Source organism: Equus quagga, chromosome 7 (assembly GCF_021613505.1).
Source record: "Equus quagga isolate Etosha38 chromosome 7, UCLA_HA_Equagga_1.0, whole genome shotgun sequence".
Taxonomy (NCBI): Eukaryota; Metazoa; Chordata; class Mammalia; order Perissodactyla; family Equidae; genus Equus; species Equus quagga.
In genome coordinates this window covers 53491173-53511485 of record NC_060273.1, presented here as the reverse complement: position 1 = coordinate 53511485, position 20313 = coordinate 53491173, and the positions used below count along the sequence as shown (strand labels likewise).

General features: G+C 41.1%; 1 protein-coding gene across 1 annotated transcript in view; it reads left to right on the top strand.

The window, feature by feature from the left end:
* Nucleotides 1-20313, top strand: part of DOCK2 (dedicator of cytokinesis 2) — a 403039-nt gene that overhangs the window by 70007 nt on the left and 312719 nt on the right. Inside the window, exons 21-22 of the mRNA XM_046668606.1 lie at nucleotides 511-611; nucleotides 1461-1595. Coding sequence (XP_046524562.1) covers nucleotides 511-611; nucleotides 1461-1595 — 236 coding nt within the window. The remainder of the gene's footprint in view (nucleotides 1-510; nucleotides 612-1460; nucleotides 1596-20313) is intronic.

Sequence of the window (20313 nt, the reverse complement as noted above, 5' to 3'; positions counted from 1 at the left end):
CCACTGGGCTGGCCCTGATATTTAAATTTTTAAAAAGGTTGCTTGGAGACCACAGTAACTTAATCTAGTGCTTTCCAGGATGCTCTCCTGGAAAGTTAGTCCTAAAGAAAGATGCTTCATGACAAAAGCTCCTTTGACTATATAACTTAGGGAAGTGCTGAAGCTTGCAGGAACCCCTTGGAGATTCACAATGCATGTGAGTGTGTTAAAGACCCTGAAAAGTCCTACAATATACGAGGCAGTCTAATGATAACCTTTGAGATTTGTGATAACTTTGAGATTTCTCAAACTTACCTGACCATGAAACCTTTTATTTTATAATACCCCCTGTGGCAGACTTCGTGAAAAGCTTTTTACGAGAGACGCTACTTTAAGGAAAAGGACTAACGATACATTAGTGAGCTAATTCCTGAGCAAAAGAATTCTGATGGAGGTTTAGTTATGCCATGTGAAAATGGCTTCCTGCCCTGGGTCTGCCCCCATAACACTGATTCCTTGGCTCTTCCTCAGATCTACATAATAGGCCTCATTGCTGACCGGAAGTTCCAGCACTTCAACACTGTTCTGGAGGCTTACATCCAGCAGCACTTCAGTGCCACCTTGGCTTACAAGTAAGTAACTACACACGGGGACTTCTTGTCCACCTCCTACTTCCCCTGCCTGGATGCCTAGGGCACAAGGAACTTGAGCATTTTCCTTTTGTCACAAGCCAGTGTGAGTTCTCTCTTTTCTGACAAAGCCCAATCCGTGCCTGGGTTATTTGTATTAAATAAAAATATGCAAACTCATAGGTTGGGATGAATACTTTGTGGTGGTAGAAGTACATGACAGCATTCATTCATTCATTCAGTCAGTCAGTCAACTATTATTTATTGAGTATCTACTTGTGGTAGACACTGGGATTCAAAGGCTAGAGAGAAGAAAGTGCACATGCCAAGTAGCTCATTATAGATGGGGTATTGGGAACTGAGGCTTAGAGACGGAAGGTGATGTTGGAGCGATCGGTGGAGGCTGGTTTATGAAGGGCTTTGAAAGGCAGGCCAAGTAGTTTGAAGTCTGCCTTGCTGGTAATGAAGAAACATGGAAAGTTTCCAAGCAAGTGAGTTCTATGGTTTTATAAGAAAGTTTTCTGTAGGAAGAAAAAGCTGAAAAGGACATTATCACCACCATTATTGCCACTTATATCCTGATTGTGACTAGATTTTCTCGTCAAAAGATTTTTTTTCCCTCACTAGTTTTTTCTTCACTGGCTTTCTATGAGCAGGAAATACTTATTCACTTCATGTATTAAATATATATTTTTAAGCAGAGTTATTTTTATGGTTGTAAACAAGTGAATAAGCTTGGCCATACTACCCCCTTTAACCTTTGATTGAATGCTTTGTAATTTACTGAGCAAACTAATTACCATGCTGTGGGTTGGGAAGAGATGCACTTTGAAAATATAATTCCTTATTCAGGAAGTTGATGACGGTGCTGAAGACTTACCTGGATACCTCCAGCAGAGGGGAGCAATGTGAGCCGATCCTAAGAACTCTGAAAGCTTTGGAATATGTGTTCAAATTCATTGTCCGATCAAGGACATTGTTTTCACAGTGAGTACTTGTTATGTAAGAGTGGTTGATTAGTTCTGTAATTCCTCCAGATATAACAGTATTTGCACCAATGGAGAAACTCTTCTACAAAATTGTGACTGGCTGTCGATCAAAAACAACTTGAAAATCCAACTTAGAGAATTATGAGTAGGTAATAATTGTTCCCTCTAAGTTCATTTGGGGAAAAAAAGAAATCCTAACACGTTGTAGAGTCATGTTTCATTCAATGAACAGGATTTGTGATTTGAGGGTCTTCTGCATTTCATCTATCATTCTTCATTTGATTTAAGATATGGTGAAAAATTTCCAGGAATCTATATTCAATACTAGAGGCACTGGGAGTAGGGAGAGCAGAACTCAGGGAGTTTGACATTTATTTGGCTCTAGGAGGTTGTGCGTGACAGATGAGCTGGTGTTTGCAGTTGACCTGTCTGTCCTTGAGATCCTTGTGGCTAACAAGTGAGCTGACATATTAGAGCACCTAAGAGATTTGATGTTTGATGGTCAGTATTACAGAGGATGGCTGTGCTTTTGAAGGGCTTTAAAGATGGAGGCATTCAAATACATCCTACAAAAGAACAATTTATGTTCATCCTGGTTATAAGGCAAAGCTAGGCAAGGATTTGTTGTACAATTAAAGATATTCCAGGATTTTTATTCCTAATCCTAGTTCTATTTATTGTAGTTCTGTTCTCACCCAATCTTCTAGGAGACCCAGACAACTATACCCCAGCCAACAAATGTATGATCAACTTGGTTGTGTGTGATGGAAAATAAGAGAAGACATACAAAGAATGTATTGTCCAGATTCTTTTCAGGGCAGATGAAGAACATTCAACTCAACCTGACATGTAGAGAATAGGACTGTATTTTATTTCATATTATTGAAAAATCCAGGGGGTAGATTGACCTCAGGCATGGCTGGATCCAGATGCTCAATGTCATTGGGATAGTCTCTGCTTCTCTAGATATTAGTTCTGCTTTCCTTTTGTTGATTGTCTTCTGAGGCAAATTTTCCAATCTGGAAGCTACTGGAAGCCTCAGGTTCCTATTCTAACTTAAGCAACCCTAGGTTCCTTGTTGTTCCAGCAAAATCCTATGCCAAGAACTATCTTGGGTTATGTGCTAAGGTCTTAAAGATTGTGACTAGCAGAATGAATATGTAGATTGTGTAGTTGTGGTCACATGTGCACATCTGGAGCCATAGGTCGGTCAGCCTCTTGTAGTATGAACTTGTTTAGTTGGAGAGATGGTTTCCCAAAAGAAAGTAGAAGTCTGTACTCATCATTTTGATCATGATGATGGATGGGCTACAAAAGTTTCATCCTCAACAAGGCATCTGAAATGTGCGATCATTTGGAATTCTCCTAAAACATTCTTTGAGATCTCAGGTGATGAATAGAAAAGAGATGTGTATCTTGAACCATGTCTCAAAACATGTGTCACCTAGGTTATTCTAAAAGTGAAGTATCTGTTTCAATTCCTCTGCTTTGTCAGTTAGTCAAGACAGAGAGTGTGTACTGAAGTCTTAAAGGTATTCTTCCAAGTTTGAGAGATACTTGTCAATTATTTGAAAACCTATAGGAGACAGCTGTGGGTTTTTCTAAGGGTTGAGTTTCTTGGAGGACTTCAAGGGTTCAAACATTGTAATTCCAGATTAATAAGCAAAGATGTATTATCTCATCTTGCAAGTGAGAACTTCAGATCGACAAGAAGAACATATCTTTTCCATTTATCATATCTTCTGCCTGAGTTTTTCCTTTGGTTTTTTTATTTTACTGTTTCTTCTTCCTTCCTTCCTTGCTTGCTTCCTTCCTTCCTCCTTTTCTTGCTTCCTTTCTTCCTTCCTTCTTTCTGTCTTATCTCTCTTAGTCTTTGTCTCTTCCCTCCACTGGAGCAAAGAGCATTTGTATGTTTGCTTTCTTCTTCTCTGCCTCAATGCATGTCATCTTGCAGAACCTCTAGCTCTTCATTCAGTTTAAATTCAATGCTGCAGAAACTCTTAGTGACTTTTGGCTTCTTAAGGAGTGGAGCAGTCTGTTATTCCTTGCTGTATCCCCAGGATAGCATGTAGAACATCACTGATACTCATAAAATGCCTGTTGGATAAGGTGCATTTTGGGGGCCTAAGGGAATGCATTTGGTCAGAAGAGCTGTCTCTAAGGTAAACCAGGCCTAATCCTGAATCCTGTCTCATGAACAAAAATATGGGCTGACCTGCAAGGAAGGTCTAGGACCCCTTGCTGAGGGAAGATAGGTTTCCCATGTCTTTTGCATTTTAGACTCTTTAGCAATAGTTTGCTCTCCAGTGGAGCATCAAGGACATTGAGAAGTGATGGAGGTATTGCCCTACACTAGGAGGGCATTGACTTGGGAAACTAGAAAATAAAATGTTCAATGCTTTGAGATTTCTACGCCAGCTGGTGGGAAATTGTAAGATAATCATTGCTGTTGTGTCTGGTATTATGTTTCTGTTTCCTGTTATTCCTTTGTCTTCTTCCCTCACGTGCATAATTGCAGCTGATCTAGCTCTCGTTAGTTGTTCCCTTGCCATTTTTTCTTTGCGCATACGGCATATAAACATTTGCAAGGACTAGGGATTTTCCTGGATCAATATGGAGGATGCAATTGGATAAGGGAGGGAGAGAAGTTGTTCAGAAGGATTAGAAGTTTTTTTTAGGGTTATTTATTTCTATCACATAGCCAAAGAATGCAATTTTCCTCTCCCTTCTTCTTCTGTCACTAGCTACTGAGTCAAAGTCTGAGACAGGTGTTTCTGGGCACAGGCCTGTGCCATAGCTGCAATGGAAGCTGGCAGAGCAGCTTTGAGTTTCTGCCATAAGGAGGCAGGCTTAAAAATACAGGAAATTCCTAAATTGTAGGATGTGTGTTGAAATGGTCATAAATACAACCAACATCCACTAGGCTTTTCTAGAACGACTGAGGCCCTGGGAGGTATAGAGCGTAGTGAGGAGCATTCAGAAAGAGCCGAAGTGATTATCGTCTAGGCATTGAGCTTCATTACAAAACTCCTTGTGGTACCTTTTATCCTGAAGCTCAGACAAGCAGCTGAACTGATCCCCAAGGTTCTGAGCTGTGGCATTACTCAGTGTCTGGAGCAGCCTGTGCTGCCCTGATCCCCCTCCTGCTGGCCAGGCATGTAGAAATGAGACTGCAGCACTTCTGTGAGGATGGCTCTCTAAAAGCGAGAAGCTCCAGAGCACCATACTGCAGTAGGCTTGGCTCCCTCTTGTCTGTGTTCCTTATAAATCCTAATGCTCCCATAGACTAGACACAGGAGGCAATGTGGGATAATGGTTATGTTCACATTGTACTGGTCAGTGTTGGTCAGTGATGGTCAGTGTTCACATTGGACAGACCTAGGAGGGGTCTGTTCACATTTCTGTCCCTGTAAACCTGGCTTAGTGAGTTACCTAGACTCTCTGAGCCTCAGTTTCCTCATCCATAAATGGGGATAAACCAGCTCTTAGTGTTTTGATGATGAAATGAGATTACATGTACAAAGTTCTCCATGTAGTATCTGTACTTATTCCATAAATGTAATAAATGTTACCATGTTTTCACCTGGGAAAGACAGCAAGGGTGCTTGTTTCAAAACTCGGATTTAAATTAGTAAGAGGAAGTTCTGGTGTCTTGTTTCATGCTCAAAATTTGGCTTACTGCGTATGCTATCATAAATATTTCTTGCTGTCTATTTTTTAGGAGGAAGAGATAACTTTACCAGGTGGCTGTGTTTTTGTTTTTGTTTTTTTTTTGCTGAGGAAGAGTAGCCCTTAGCTAACATCTGTTGCCAATCTTCCTCCACTTCATATGTGGGTTGCTGCTACAGCATGGCTGACAAGTCATGTAGGTCTGCCCCTGGGATCTGAACCCTCAAACCTGGACTGCTGAGGTGGAGGGCACTAAACTTAACCACGAGGCCATGGGGCCGGCCCCTGTCTATGCTTTTTGAGGACCACAATGTGGAGACTTTTAGGGTGCGTGAATTTAGCTTGGTCTGTTGCTGGCCCATTGGGTGGGTCCTGCTTGTGTTTGCTGCTCTCACTCACCTGTGTGTGTGTGGTCAGGCCCCTTTGACCCAAGCAGCCATGTTCCCAGCTCTCTTTTCCCTGCTTGCTCGGTCTGTCTTTTCTTTTGCATCATGCCTTCTGCTCTCATTACAGATCTGCTTATTCAGTGCTTGCTTCCTCCTCCTTTTCCATGTAATCCCAGTCTCCTGGGGTTGCTCTGGCCATCCACCAACTCCTTCACCACTCTCATCCCCACCCCCTTTGCTTATGTGAGGCAATGGTGGAAGGCACAGTCTCTAGAGCTCAGCTACTTAGGTTTGAATTCTGTGTTTGCATCCTACCACTACCATTAACTAATGTTTATGACCTTGGGCAAATCATTTAATCTGCCTAAAGCTCATTTTCCTTGTGTGTGAAACAGGCATGTCTGCAAACACCTCTGCAGGGTTGTTGTTCAGACAAAATGAGCTAATGGGTCACACTCAGCACTTAGCACGGTGCCTATCACACAGCAAGTGCTGGCGGTTATTATTACCTGCTAAGTGCATTTCACTTATTATCTCCATCAATCCTCACAAAAATCCTATGGAGAACCTCATCTCCTGCCTTCATCTCCTCCTACTCGTCACTCACTCCATGCCAGCCTCAAAGGGCTCCTCTGCACCCTTCCCGTGGGATCTGCTTGCTCAATCCCTTGCCTCTTTCACATCTTTGCTCACTATCCTATTTAAAATTTCAGCCGCTCCCCCCAGCACTTCTGATTCCTCTCCCTTTTATTCTGCTTTTTTGTCTTCTTTTCCCTGCCCATATAATAACCCCATGTTAACATATTATACAATAATTAATTATGCTTTTGCTTACTGCCCTCTCCCTGCTAGAATATCAGCTCCAAGTGAACAGAAGTCTGACTGTCTCACACTGTATCTGAAGCACTGAGAACAGCACCTGTCATGTAGTTGGCATTCGTTCAATGTGAAATGGGACATCATTTCTATCCCCCTTTCACAGATAAGGAAGCTGAGGCATAGATTCAAATGCAAAGGTCACACAACTAAGAATTGGCAGAGTGAGGCTTCACATTCTGCTTCATCCCACTATGCACACCTAAGAACCAGAACTTTCTCCAGACCACGCAAGTGTGGTTGGCAGAGAGGAGGGCCTGTCCTGAGGGACCAGCTCCACTCAGAAAGGTCGACATGCTGGGTGCTGAGAGGCACAAGGCTGCATGGGTTTAGGTGCTATCTTCCCCAAGCACAGTAGGATTTCCGTAAAGGAAACAATGACTTGGAGCAGGAGTTGTCAGGGAAGACGTCCTCACCATTATGAAAAACCTCTCCAGGCAACAGTGACTTCATCTTCGTATCCTCCCAAGGAATGAATAAAGAAAAGCTGACCTACCGCTGGCCCAGGTAAGCTCACACTCCTTGGAAACTGGTCACTGGTCAGGGAAAGAGAAACACGCTCAGCATCCTGATGCAAGCAGTAGCATCTCCAGGAGTCATCCTGTCCTGCTCCCCAACCCTCACTGGGAGCCAGGAAGGCCAGCCATGGTGTGCCCAGTGCCATTTGCCTGCACTGGGGCTGCACCTCCGTTAACAGAGGCATCAAAAGAGCACGGTTCACACCTCTAGCGGACTCCCCAATTCTGGCTTACTTCACCCAGGGCCAAACACTATTGCCCTTTCTCTACTTGCCTTCAGCATCAGATGACCTGATGGTCTCTGATGCTCTCTTTTGCCTTTTTATTTTGCATCTTGCTTTATTCCACCCACCCCGCCCCCACTCTCAGTCCCTACGTTACCTTTCCACCAGTTCAATTTCTTCTTATGTACATATTATATACTAGTTTATCCTCCAGGTCATGAATATATTAGGCAGCAGGATTGTCTGAATAAAGCTCAGGCGACCCCAGTAGCCTGCAGTCAGAGGGAATACATAAGCCTCTGCCTTTTTAAACAAATATGAATTTAACTCGAAGGCACTTGCCAGTGTGATTTGTTTTCATTGTTCATGTATGAATAAATATTACAATATAATCATCTGTTTATGCTGAGTGGAGGCTGGAATGCTGGTCACATCGCTATTCCTGTTTCTCCTGCATGTAATTTGTTTCTGTGTTAATGCCATTTATTCCTATGTAAGCCTCTGTTTTCAGTTTGAATATAATTTCACTTTTTGATGACAGTAATGGCTCAGTAAACTACACAATTGTAGTTAATGAAATTATTTTATGATAACATTAACTGGCAGCACATCAGAATGGAAGAGAAAACTGTCATTAAAGGGATATTGTCAAACAGTTACTCCTCTTTAATTTATCATTTTATGAGTTGCTACAGTGCAGAGGGGGAGCTAACAGCCTGTTTCTTACAAACACATGTGAAAGTGTTTTTTAAACTGTTAAGTAAGTTGCCGTTATCATAACATGAAATTGTGCACATGCATGTACTTTTAAACAGTGCTCTTTTTCCTTTGCATATGGAAACATTGGTGAACTTTTATTGAGCACCTGTTGTGTCCTAGGGACTTTGTTAAATGCTGGGAGCTCTGAAATTAATGTCAGACTTCCTCAAGTAGCAGCAGCTAGTGGACAAGAAAGACATGCATACCAGCAATAAAATCTCACTTCCCTGGATTAAGCAATGCTCAGTGATATGATAAAATGGAGGCCTGCAAGTGGTTCCTAGAGAGCAGACAGGTTTGAATGACAAACTCCACCTTGGAAGGATAGGTAATTCTTCTCAGAGGAGGTGATGTCTTAAACTAGACATTGAAAGGTATTTAAGAAGCCCACCCTTGGGAGAAAAGAGAATCACGAATTCCAAGTAGAGGGAACAACACATGAAATGGAACTTCCAGTTACGCCTGCTACTCCAAGGTACCATTTATTAAGCTCCTCCTCTTTGCTTGGCCCTGTATCATTTTCCCTCTATTTCACTTAAAACTCACAACAACCCCGCAAAGTGTAGGAGTTAATTTGTATTTATTTTATGGAAGGAGAAATTGAAGCTCAGAAAGGTGCAAAAAGTGACTCTAAATCACACAGCTAGACATTGACAGAGAGGGATCTGCTACCAAAGCACAGGTTCTTTGTGCTATTCTGTGCCCAGCCATGAATAGCATGTCTGTGGAGAAAAATGGCTAGTGGGTGAAGCTGTGGTGGTGGAGGAGTGGGGATGTGGATGATGTGTCTGAAGAGGTAGGCTGGAGCTAGATTGTGAAAGATGTTGAATGCCAGACCAAGGAGATGGCCTCATCCTCTACACTGGGGGATATGGACATAGATGCTGCCTTCCATCCCCAGAGCACAGAGTGAACACCCCAGCAGGTATACAAACTAATCTACTGGGATTGGGTAAAAATATTAAAATTTCTTTATTTTGTCCCAAGATGAAGAAAGTAAACTTTATAAACATCTGACTTATAATTAGAGTAGTACATGGATATAGTTTATAAATAAATAAGCATCTGTTGAGAATCATGCTTGGAATTTTTTTCTTGTAGGAACAGTTTAGAAACTTCTGCTTTTGGCAGCAGGAGCCATTGACGTTCTAAAGCAGGGGATTATCATGCTTAGATTCATGTTTTAGAAAGATTACTGTGGAAGTAAGGTGAGTACATGGAAGGTGGCATAGAGGAGGAGAGGCAGGAGATGGATGATGAACCTATTGCAATAGTCCAGGCAAGAGGACTTGAACTGAGGTCATCACAGTGGGGCTGGAGAAGAAGGAAAGGAAGAAGACAGGTTTATAGATGGCAGGATTGCCTAAACTAATCGAATGTGGGAGTGAATTGCAGGAGGGGGCCAAGTCAACTGATCTGAGGCTGAACTTTGTGGCCCATTTGGTCAGACATTGCTCATCAGCATGATAAGTACAGGGGAGGAGCAGGTTTGAGGGGAAGATGATGTGTTTGGTTTGAGGCAGTGAAGTTTGAGGTGATTATTGGCAGAGCCAGATGGAGATGTATAGTGGGCAGTTAGTTACAGATTTGAAGTTCAGGAGATTAGAGAATGGGGATACAGTTTTGGTAGAAATTGATCTAAAGAGGTATTTGGAGCTATAGCATAAGGTGAGAAAGCCAGGAGATTAGCATGTTGAAGGGATGGAGGAGGGGAGAGTCTCAAGGACGGAGGATTGAGGACATAGAGGAAGCAGAAGGATTGGCATTCCAGAAGCCAGTAAAGTGAGCATTTCAAGGAGGGAATGTCAGCAATATCAACTGCTCCAGTGAGGTCATGGGGACTGAAAACTGATCAGAGGCAAGATGTTTGCAGTTAGGGGGTCTTTGGTGAGTGAGCCAACCCTTTCCCGGAGCTTAGCATCTTTCCTAATATCCAGTCAGGAGGCCATCACAGGGCAGAGGGATCAGGGCTTTGAGGTGCAATCGATTTCCCATCATCTGCATGTGAATTACTTATCTTGTGGGTTGTCCTTTGCCACGTTGTTGTTCCCCCTGCTGATCCTGCAGATGCTAGGTAAACTGTTCCCTATTTGGCACCAATCTCATACTCTGCTCAGAGCAAAGTATAAGACACTGGTCTTGTCTGCTTCCATTGTCCCTTTAAATGGCTTAATTTTGCAGAACAAGAATATCTGCTGTAGATAGTAAAGGGAAAAGCCGTGGAGGACATAAGATTTTTATTCTTTCAGGTTGAAGTGGTAGACAAGTTCTTTTTCTTTTTAACTCCTTGTTAGAAGCCTGGGAGCTAGCTTGCTGGCAGAATCCTTGCCTTCGTGCAAAAATGGCTGTTCCTGTCAAATGCTGAGGCTGATGTTCCTCAGAGAATGCCTTTGGTGGGAGATCAATTTACTGAATAAATATGTAGATTTAGGCAACGTGTTTGCAAATGCCCTATAACTAAATATGAACATGCAGGATAATAAAGGATCTAGTTTGCCAGGGGGGTGAAATTCACCAAGCTAACATAATTGTCAGGGATACTGAACTGAATCAAGATGTCTAGATGTACTTTGTGACCCACTTCAAATGCACTTGAGGCAAGCATCACCCCAAAGTAGAATTTATTTCTGTAATAGGAAATAATATATTTCTCAGTTGTTGGGCTTGCTGCTTATTGTGTCTTTGGGGTGGACAGAAAATTAAAAATGACTTAGTTAGGAGGTGTGTAAGATCACTGCCCTTCAAGTCCCCAAACGAGTCCCTCTGTCTCTCAGCTCTACTCTCCTAATATAGCTGGTTGTAAAGACATATTCATTCACTCATTCAATAAAGATTTTTGAGTCTTACTATTTTGCCAAGTTCTATGCTAAGATACTGCAGTGGACAAGACAGATGTGGCCCTGCCCTCATGCTGCCTTTATATAATACTGGGGGAAACCAAAAATAAAATAAACAAATACATCAAGTAGTTGCAAACTATGATAAATGTCAGTAAGGGAAATAAGCAAGTAGTTGAGGTGGGTGGTACAGTGTAATGGAGAGGAATCCCAGTGACTCCCTCTGTTGCCATGGGTGACCGACTTAACCTCTGGCCTTAGTCTCCTCATCTAAAGTTGAGATTACCTCACAGTATTATTGTGAGGATTCTGAAGAAGTGATGTTTAAACTGAGATGTGAAGGATGGGAATGAATAAGCCGTGCAAGGGTTGGAAGAAAGAGTTCTTCAGGGAGGAAAAGTCTGGGCAATAAGAAAAGTCTTGAATAAGAAAGAGGCTCGAAGTTTTTCAGAAAGTTAGAGAACACTAGTGTGGCTGAATATAGTGAGCAAAGGGGAGGAAAGGAGAAAGATGAATTTAGAGAGACAGCCAGAGCCTACCATGCAAGGTTTATTCTAAGTGTCTTGCAAAGTTCTCAGAAGGCATTTAACTGAAAATACTTGCGTGTGAGGTAGCATGCTAACACTTAGATGGCGAGGAGGACTTGTGTCACGTGCCACATGGATGGATTGGTGTCGGCTGCCTGGTCTGCTGTTGAGGAGGACACTGAGTCTGAGTTTAGAGGGAGCTGTACAGGGAGCTGTGACTGACTAGAGGAACCTGAAATGGGCAGATCAGGGAAGTGACAGAACTGTTAATCCCTGGGTTAATTGCACAACCCTGGATATGAGGAAAGGGCTCTGAGGTCAAGCAGAGTTCATATTGTCCTGCAAAGTATTTGTGTTTTAGATTATAGTAATTCCATAGTTATAGTTAAAAAGTGTGTTTTCATAATACTGATAAGCCTGTTTGGTTACCTCCTGTAAGATACACAGACATAAACCATCCATTCTTTAATTAGGTTAGGGAACAGATGTAGCCTGTGCTTCCTCAAATCATTGGGCAATCCCTCTTGTTTTTCTTGCAATCTCTCAACTCTGCTAAAATTATTGTTTTATAATTAGAACATTTACTGTTTTTTAAAGACATATATGTTTCAGTCACCATGAATTTTTGCTTGCAGTTTGGACAAGTTCTTTTTAAATATATGATTATAGTCACTTCTCAATTATCTGTTAATTTATGGATCTAAACACCCATATTACCCCAAGTAGCAGATATTGTCAAAATCATTTGATTACATCACCAAAGGGCACTCTGCAGAGGTGCGTACTCATGTACAGGTGACCTTTTCCTCAGGAGGATGTTCTTCCAAATCGCAATTTGCTGGGCTAAGTAATATCATTAATTATTATTTCCTGATTTCCTATCAGATGGACGTTCTGGAGGGAGGGCAGACCTGCCGGTCTTGAGTCCCATAGCAGTGATAAAAATGAAGAGCTTGCCTATAATTAAGTATATTTTGTGAATAAACCACAGATGATAACTCTATTATGTCAACAATTAAGAATATCCCAGATAGCATGAACACATCGTTTTATAGCACTGACCTCTCTCTCTTCCTGGAAACACTGTCTTCCCTTGGCTTCTGCAACAGAACTCTCTTTGTATTCCTCATACTTCTCAGACCCTTTGGACATCCTAAATACTCAGATTGGCTTGCTCCTTCTTTCACTTAATTCCCTCTCCCTAGGTGAACAAATTCAAATCCATTGCTGCGCTCACCGCTTCTATACAGCTAACCCAAAAATCCCACCTGACCTTTTCACTGAGCTCCACATCTGTGTATCCAATCATTTACTTCAAATCTCCCACTTTCATATCTCAAAGGCAATGCAAAGTTAGCATAACCAGAACCAAACTCACAATGTCCCCCATCTCACTGAATTATAATTCAGCATGTTGCATGAGGCAAGAAAATCCTACTTTTTTGACACTTTGTTTTTTTGTTTCTTCCCGTAAAATCCACAGTCAAGTCTTAACCTTTTCCTCTCTTAAATGTCTCTCAAACTCAACCACCTCTTTCCATCTTCACTACCAAGTTGAAGTTCTCGTCATCTCACACGTGGGTTACTGTGTTAGCGTTCTCTAATGGCTTTGCCGCCTCCATTCGTGTCCTCCTGTGGTCTGTTTGCTATGGAGTCTCTTGAATTTCCTAAGTAGACAATTATTAACTTCTGTAAATATGGAAAGGTTTGTTTCTCCCTTCCTAATCCCAATTCTTTTTCTCCCTCTCTTACTGTATTGACTAGGATTCTAGGTCAGTGTTGGATGAAAATGTTGATACATATTATGTATTTGATTTTTTAAAAATTTTAGATGCCTTTTATCAGTTTAAGGAAGTCTCTCTCTATTACGACTTTGATAATAATGTCCAACATGAAGCAATATTAGATTTTATTGCTTGTTAGATTAGATTAATAAAATATTAGATTTTATTAAGTAATGTTTTGAATTTATTTCTACCATCTTAGCTGTGCATACTTGCAACCACTCTGAATTTTGTCCTTTATTTCCCTTTTTTCTTTGTGTCTTTTTGGATTGTTTTCAATTTTCTCACATACTTTTTCCTCTTTTCTGGTTTGAAAGTTACATTTTATATTCAATTTCATTAATGGCTACCTACATATTCTATCGTACATATTTGACTTAATAAAATCTAAAGTTAATATCTTTACAGTACCCCTGAATAATGAATTTTAGAAGACATCACTTCTCTCTTAAATGTTATGCCAGGATTGTGTAGTATTTTAGTTTTGCTTGTTTTTTTGTGTGTGTGTGAGGAAGATTGACCCTGAGACAACATCGTTGCCAATCTTCCTCTTTTTGCTTGAGGAAGATTGTCATTGAGCTCACATCTGTGCTAACCTTTCTCTGCTTTATGTGGGATGCCGCCATAGCATGACTTGACGAGCAGTGCTGGGTCCGGGCCTGGGATCCCACCCTGTGAACCCCTCGTGCCTGAAGCTGAGCCCATGAACCTAACCACTACCCCACTGGGCCGGCCCCTAGTTGCTTTCTTTTTTTAATGATCCACAAATTAGACGTTATTATTGTTTTAAACAGTACTGTTTACATATTTTTACCAATAAAAAAGTTCAGTACCACTGTACTATACACTTAAAAATAGTTAATATGATAAATTTTATGTTACTTTTTTGTCACAATAAAGAAAAAATTCATCACTCCTCCTGTCATCTTTGACCTTCTAAATTTGTTTTCCTTCTCCTTGAAGTAAATCTTTTATGATTAACCTTAGTAAATTTTATTGGTAAAGTCTCTCAAGTTTAATTACTCTGATTTTGTTCTGAAACTTGGAAGGAAGTTTTCCTGGACGTAGACTTCTAGCTCTTTTTGTTTATTGTGATCTGCTGTTAAGGTTGACTGTTGGCCTTACTGTGATTTCCTTATAGGCATTCTGTTTTTTTCTCTCTACTGGCTTTTAAGTTCATCTCTGTGTCTCTGATGTTCTGAAGTTTCACCATGATGTACTTAGGAATGAGTTTGTTTATTCTGCTAGAAGTTAGTTTTCCTGAATCTGAAGTTTGGTATTTTTAATACCAATTCCAAAAAAATTCTCACTCATTATTCTTTTTAATGTTTGCATTGTCCACATATATTCACTTCTCTCTCTGAAATCTCAACTAACGTATGTTAGACCTCATTATATTCTCCATGTCTTGTAAACTCTCATATTTTCTATCTTTTTCATTTTGGGGATTCATTGTGCCTAATTTCTTTAAACCTATTTTCCAGCTTACCAGTTTCTTTCTTTTGCTATATCTAATATGCTATTTAACTCATTGACTAAATTTTTTTCTTTATTATATTATTTATTTTCAGAAATTCCATTTAGTTCCTATTCAAATAAAATTTTTCATTTTTATAATTGTTTTATATTTTATCACATTTTCAAGCATTCTTTTATATTTTGAAGCCTATTAAAAATGAGATTTTATATTCTTTGTTGTCTAATTCCACTAGGAGGAGTCTTTGTGGGTCTGATTCTGCTGTCTATTTTGGGTGACCTTCATTCCTTATGCACTTTGTTGTTATTATTTTTTGAAGCTAATTTTCCTTGGAACTTTATCAGTTGTTATATTTTTTTAGTCTTGAATTAAAGTTTTTATTTTCCTCCAAAGAAAATCAGAATTTCCTTCTGTTGTTCGCCCGGGGGCACTAACAACCAGAGACCTCTTAAAGTTAAAATTTCTGGTTGTGGATCCAAACAAGGAACATGAATTTGGAAAAAACAAAAACAAACAAACAAAAACACAGATGAAACAAAACCCAGGTGAGGCCTGGCTTGTGGTAAAGAAATTTCCATGGAGGTGTGCTTTCCTTCTCCGCCCAGCACCAGGGAGCGGGGGTTTCCTTGCTGTTCCCTTTCATGCCGTGGATTCATTTCTTACCCTCCTTTACAGGAAGGTGTAACACTTTGGGATGCCAGCTTTATGCGAGGTCTCCAATAAGCAGGCCCTAAGATTGATCTGGTCCCTTGTGCTCCCCAAGCAGCCGTCTAAACGGAAGTTTAAGGACACTGGGTTGAGCAAATGCCTGGGGGCAGACGCTGGCCTTATTGCTCTGTGAGTGCCCAGTCTCGTTTTTGCTTTGCATTTGTCGTCTGTGGATTCTTTACTTTCTTGACACTTCACCAACTCATTTTGAACCTCCAGCTTTGGTAGTCATTTCCACTGAGAGGTTTTCCATGGCATTTTGTCCACCACATGGTCAGAAATAGAAGTCTTTGAACTTACTGCCGCCAGAAGGATCTCTCCACGGTTCAGATCTGATCTGGGTGCTCACCTTCTTAAAACCCTCTAATTTCTTTTTATTGCTCTTAGGATGAAGACAAAACTTCATGTGGCCTGTGAGACTCTGGCCCCTGGCTGCCTGCCAGTCTCCCTCTCACCTGGCTTACCCAGATTTTCTCTGCTCCAGATTCAGGGGCCTTCATTCAGTCCCTCTGAGCCACTCCGCTGCCTTCTGCTGCAGGGCCTGTATGCTTGCTGTTCCTGTGAATGGAATGCCCTTCCTTCTCCTTTTCTCCTAGTTTTCTCTTATTCTCCTTTCCTGGGTCACCTCAAGCATCACTTCCTATAGGGATCCCTATATTTTCTGGCGTGGTCAAATCCTTTCAAATTCTCATTGCCCATGTGTTTTGTCTTTCGAGCATGCATCACAAAAAATATTTGTTGAGCACCAAATCAACACCAAAATATGTAAAATGACAACTGTGATACATATTTGGGTGTCTACTTTTATTTCTCCTTAAAAATTCCTTGATAGCACAATGATTGTCACATAGTAGGTCCTCAACAAATATTTGTTAGTTGAATAAATTACCTTATGGAAACCCAAACATCTGCTTAAGCCAAGTAAAAGTTGCTCTTCTCCTAGACTTTAGAGATTCCATTCTTTTTTAGTTTTTCCTTCTCTCTTCCCTCATGGCTTGCTTCCTGGGGTAACTGATTGTTCTCTGCATTTGGTCTTAGGACAGGAATGCACAGCTGGGTCAACAAGGTCTGGTGACTAAAATGCAGCCCTGGATTTTAAAGCTCTCCTGTGTGGGTCAAAGCCTCTCTTCCTTGACCAACAGTCCCTCCTCCAAAATGATTTAATGTAGTAATCTAGTGCCTCCTCATTGTAACAAGGGTTAGAAGGTGGCCTCTCCTAAACCCTAGAAGCCAATAGAGAGCATGTTGAGGGCCCTGCCCTGACTCACACTGGAGCCTTTCTCTGCTGCATGCATCACATGCCTTGCTTTTCTGAACTTGAGATTTTGCCATTTCCTCCCATTTTGGAAGGCATCCATAGGGCAGGAGGAATGTGTGCCTTATAGCTAATTCACAGGTCATCTCAGGGCCTGGAAATCTAAAGATGGTAAACAGCTCTTTGGTACATGGATGTCTCTCAACTTTTTTAGAATTGCCCTTAGAACCTACAACTTCTAAAAGGCCTTTAACTCAGCATTTATCTTGCATACTGGGCCCTAAAACTTGGTTCTTCTTTTTAAGCCATTGAGTTGATAATGAATGTTTCTATCTAGTTGAAATATTTGTCTAGTGGTAGAGGTTCAGTTTGCTTTAGCAGTCAAGTATTTATCCTACAAATATTTATTGAGTAGCCTCTGGGCCGTTGTGCTGGGCACTGGAAATACGGCAATGAATTGGACAGACTCAGACCTGGTCTTCATGGGATTTTTAGTCTAGCTGGGAAGGGAGGCATTACGCAGAGAGTCATGTGGATGCATATGAAATCAAGGGGAAGTGTGTGCAAGGTGCCTTGAGAGCATGTAATAAGGAGATCAGATCTCATGATGGGGTCAAGGAAGTGTCCTGGAGGAAGTGCTATCTCAGCTGTGACCTGAATGATGAATAGGAGTTGGCAGGTGAAGAGGAGGAGGGTGTAATCACTGAAAATAAAGCTGGAAGGAGGTCTCTGAGATAGCAGGGACTTGACTCAGTTGAGTTGTGGGAAGGCCAAGGTGGCTGGCATTCAGTGATGGAGGGAGAGAGTAGTAGGAGATTGCCTGGAGGGATAGGAAGGGGCAGATCTTGAAGATCCTTGAAGGTCAGGCCATGGTATCTGGACATTATCCTGAGTAAAATGGGGAGCTATTAAAGGATTTTGAATAAGAGAATGATAAGATCACATTTGTGTTTTTAAAATAGTCCCTCTGACCGTTGTGTAGAAAACGGATTGAAAAGGGGTAAGAGTGAAGGAAGGGAGGTGGGTTCAGAAACCCCTACAGGTGAGACGTGACAGGGACTTGGACAAAGGTGGTACTGATGAAGATGAAGGATAGTAAATGTCTTTGGTGACTATAGTTAGCAATACTGTATTATATACTTGAAAGTTGCTAAGAGAGTAGATCTTAAGTGTTCTCACACACACAAAATTGTAATCATGTGAGATGATGGATGTGTTAACTGATCTTATTGTGGTAATCATTTCGCAATATATACGGGTATCAAATCATCATGTTGTACACAATGTTAAACTTACACAATGTTATATGTCGATTATATCTCAATAAAGCTGGAAAAAATGGCTTTGTGAGGTGGAATTAATGGGACTTGATGGCTGAATGACATTCAGGCTCTTCAAGATCCACTCTTACCTACCCATGCTCTGACTTGGGCACGTGTGGGGGCCATATGCTGTGCTGGGGAATCTGCAGGGTGAGCAGGCTTGGTCTTGGATGATGGGCATGCCCTATCTGACTCTTTAACAATAGAAGCCAATTAAGAATCCTGGAGGTTTCCCTCAGTGGTAATGTGGTCCACTTAGAGATGAGGGAACCAGCACCCAGAGTGAAGAGACCTGCTAAAGGTCACAGCACACACTAATGCTGGAGTCTGGTTTAGAACTCAGTCCTGCGGACCCAGACCACTGCTCTGTCTGCCACACTGCCCTCTGCTGGCAGCTTTTCTGGCCCTCAGCCATCCTGCTACTCAAATGAGGTCTCCAGAAACGCAAACCTTAGCTTGTCTGAACTCGACACTTCCTCAGGTGTTCCAAGATTTCAAAACAAAGAGTTTTACTGCACATGTATTTTTAAAACCCAAACCATTAGTAACGAAAATGTTAAAAATTCTATTTAACTCCATACACCAAATGTCAGGACTCTCACTGGGACAGAGCAGGAAGCCTGAGGTTAATTATTCTTCTCAGGAAGCTACAGACTGAAAGGACAAAGTTCAGATGCTCTTGGCATCACCACCGTTTAGAATAATAATAACTTGACATTTCTTAGGCAATTGTCTCTCTAGCTGCAGTCCATGCCAGGAACCAAGAGGTAGGTGAGAAATCAGCGTCTCAATTCTGTATGGAGGGAAACCTGCCTCCACGTGCATGACCTTGAGCTACATCCCCTGGCTCCAGCCCAAGTTCCCACAGTGAGAAGGAGAGAATTCAGGAAAGGCTTTGGGGAAAGGATTGTTGTAGAAAGGAGCTGGGGGGCAAGAAACATTCACCCCAAAAAAAGAGTAGACATCTCTTTTTAAAATTAAACGTCATATTTACTCATTTAAAAGTCAGGATATAACGTAAAAGTGTATAAGGGGGCTGGTGACACACACTGTCCCTTTTATAAAAGTAATGAAATTATCAATTTAATGTATAGATTTCCAGACTATACTAGGGGTGTGTGTATGTGTGTGTATGAGTAGTCATTCTGCAACTTAATTTTTTTTCTGTCATTAAAAAACTAAAGGAAGAAATGTTAAGAGAAGCAATCAAAACCTCATTTCTTCTTGGAACGCACGCTTTTAGACCAACTGGGACTAAAGAGAAAGAGCTGGAAGGTCTCTGCTGAATATGAGCTTCTCTTTCAAGTAGATGATGCAGTCTATATTTTTCTCTGTATGTCTTGGAATCATGGAAGTGTGTGTGTGTGTTTCTATCTTGAGGAACATTGCTTTGGGAACACTCAATTTCTAATTATATTGAGGGAAAAACCCCTGAATACCATTTTTCATGCTAATGGAGAAATTTACTTAAGTGCAGAATTATGCAACTCAGTTCTTCTTGCCAAATTACATAAAGGCTGCAGATCCTCTCAGTAGAATGAAGGATGGCACGGGGCACCCATCACACTCTATTCATAACTTAGAGTTCTTTTGAAGGCTTTTGCCTGCATCTTATTACCTACTTACTATTAATTTATTACACAGGGTTGCTGTATTTTAAAAGTAAAGTGAATGTTTTAGATGGATTATTTTTTTTTCATTTCTTCCATATTGTTAACTTCTATTTTTTTACGTTGGCTGTTTACGCTTCCATCTGAGGCAGTTTTTCGTCAGGTGTTGCATTAATTTTGTGCATTCATTCTAGACATTTTTACAAACAGGATCCCCACATGTTGAGTTTGTCTTTTTTCCTCTCATCTACAAATCTGTCTTTCCTGGGGTGATTTACAGGAAGAAGACTGTTTAGTAAAACTCGTTTGCAGTTTGCTCTAAGGGGCAATCCCTCCTCAGATGTCAGCCTCTGGAAAAGTAATAGCTCAAGTGGAAATAATTTTGTCATTGACAAAGGATTCGCACCAGGAGCTGGTCTCAGCCCTGCCTATCTGCTGTTGGTGGTATTCAATTAAATGAAGTCTGTGTGGAGTTCTCATGGCCGCCAGGGCTGCTTGACAATTCGCTGACGAAATCGTACTTACCCTAGTCTTTCCTTACATAGTATCTGTCTGGTATAGCTTTACACTTTCTCTTCTGACAGAATAATGCTTTACATTTCAACTTTGTTAGCTTCTGAAAGAGAATGTCTCTGGCCATTATCGAGCTGGACAGCTCACTCCAGTCTCATTGTACCAAAATTCCACTTCTTAATATACAATTTCTGATTCATTTCAGGTCTGTAGACCTTGGTGGTGGGAGAAGGGATGGGGTGGTGACAATG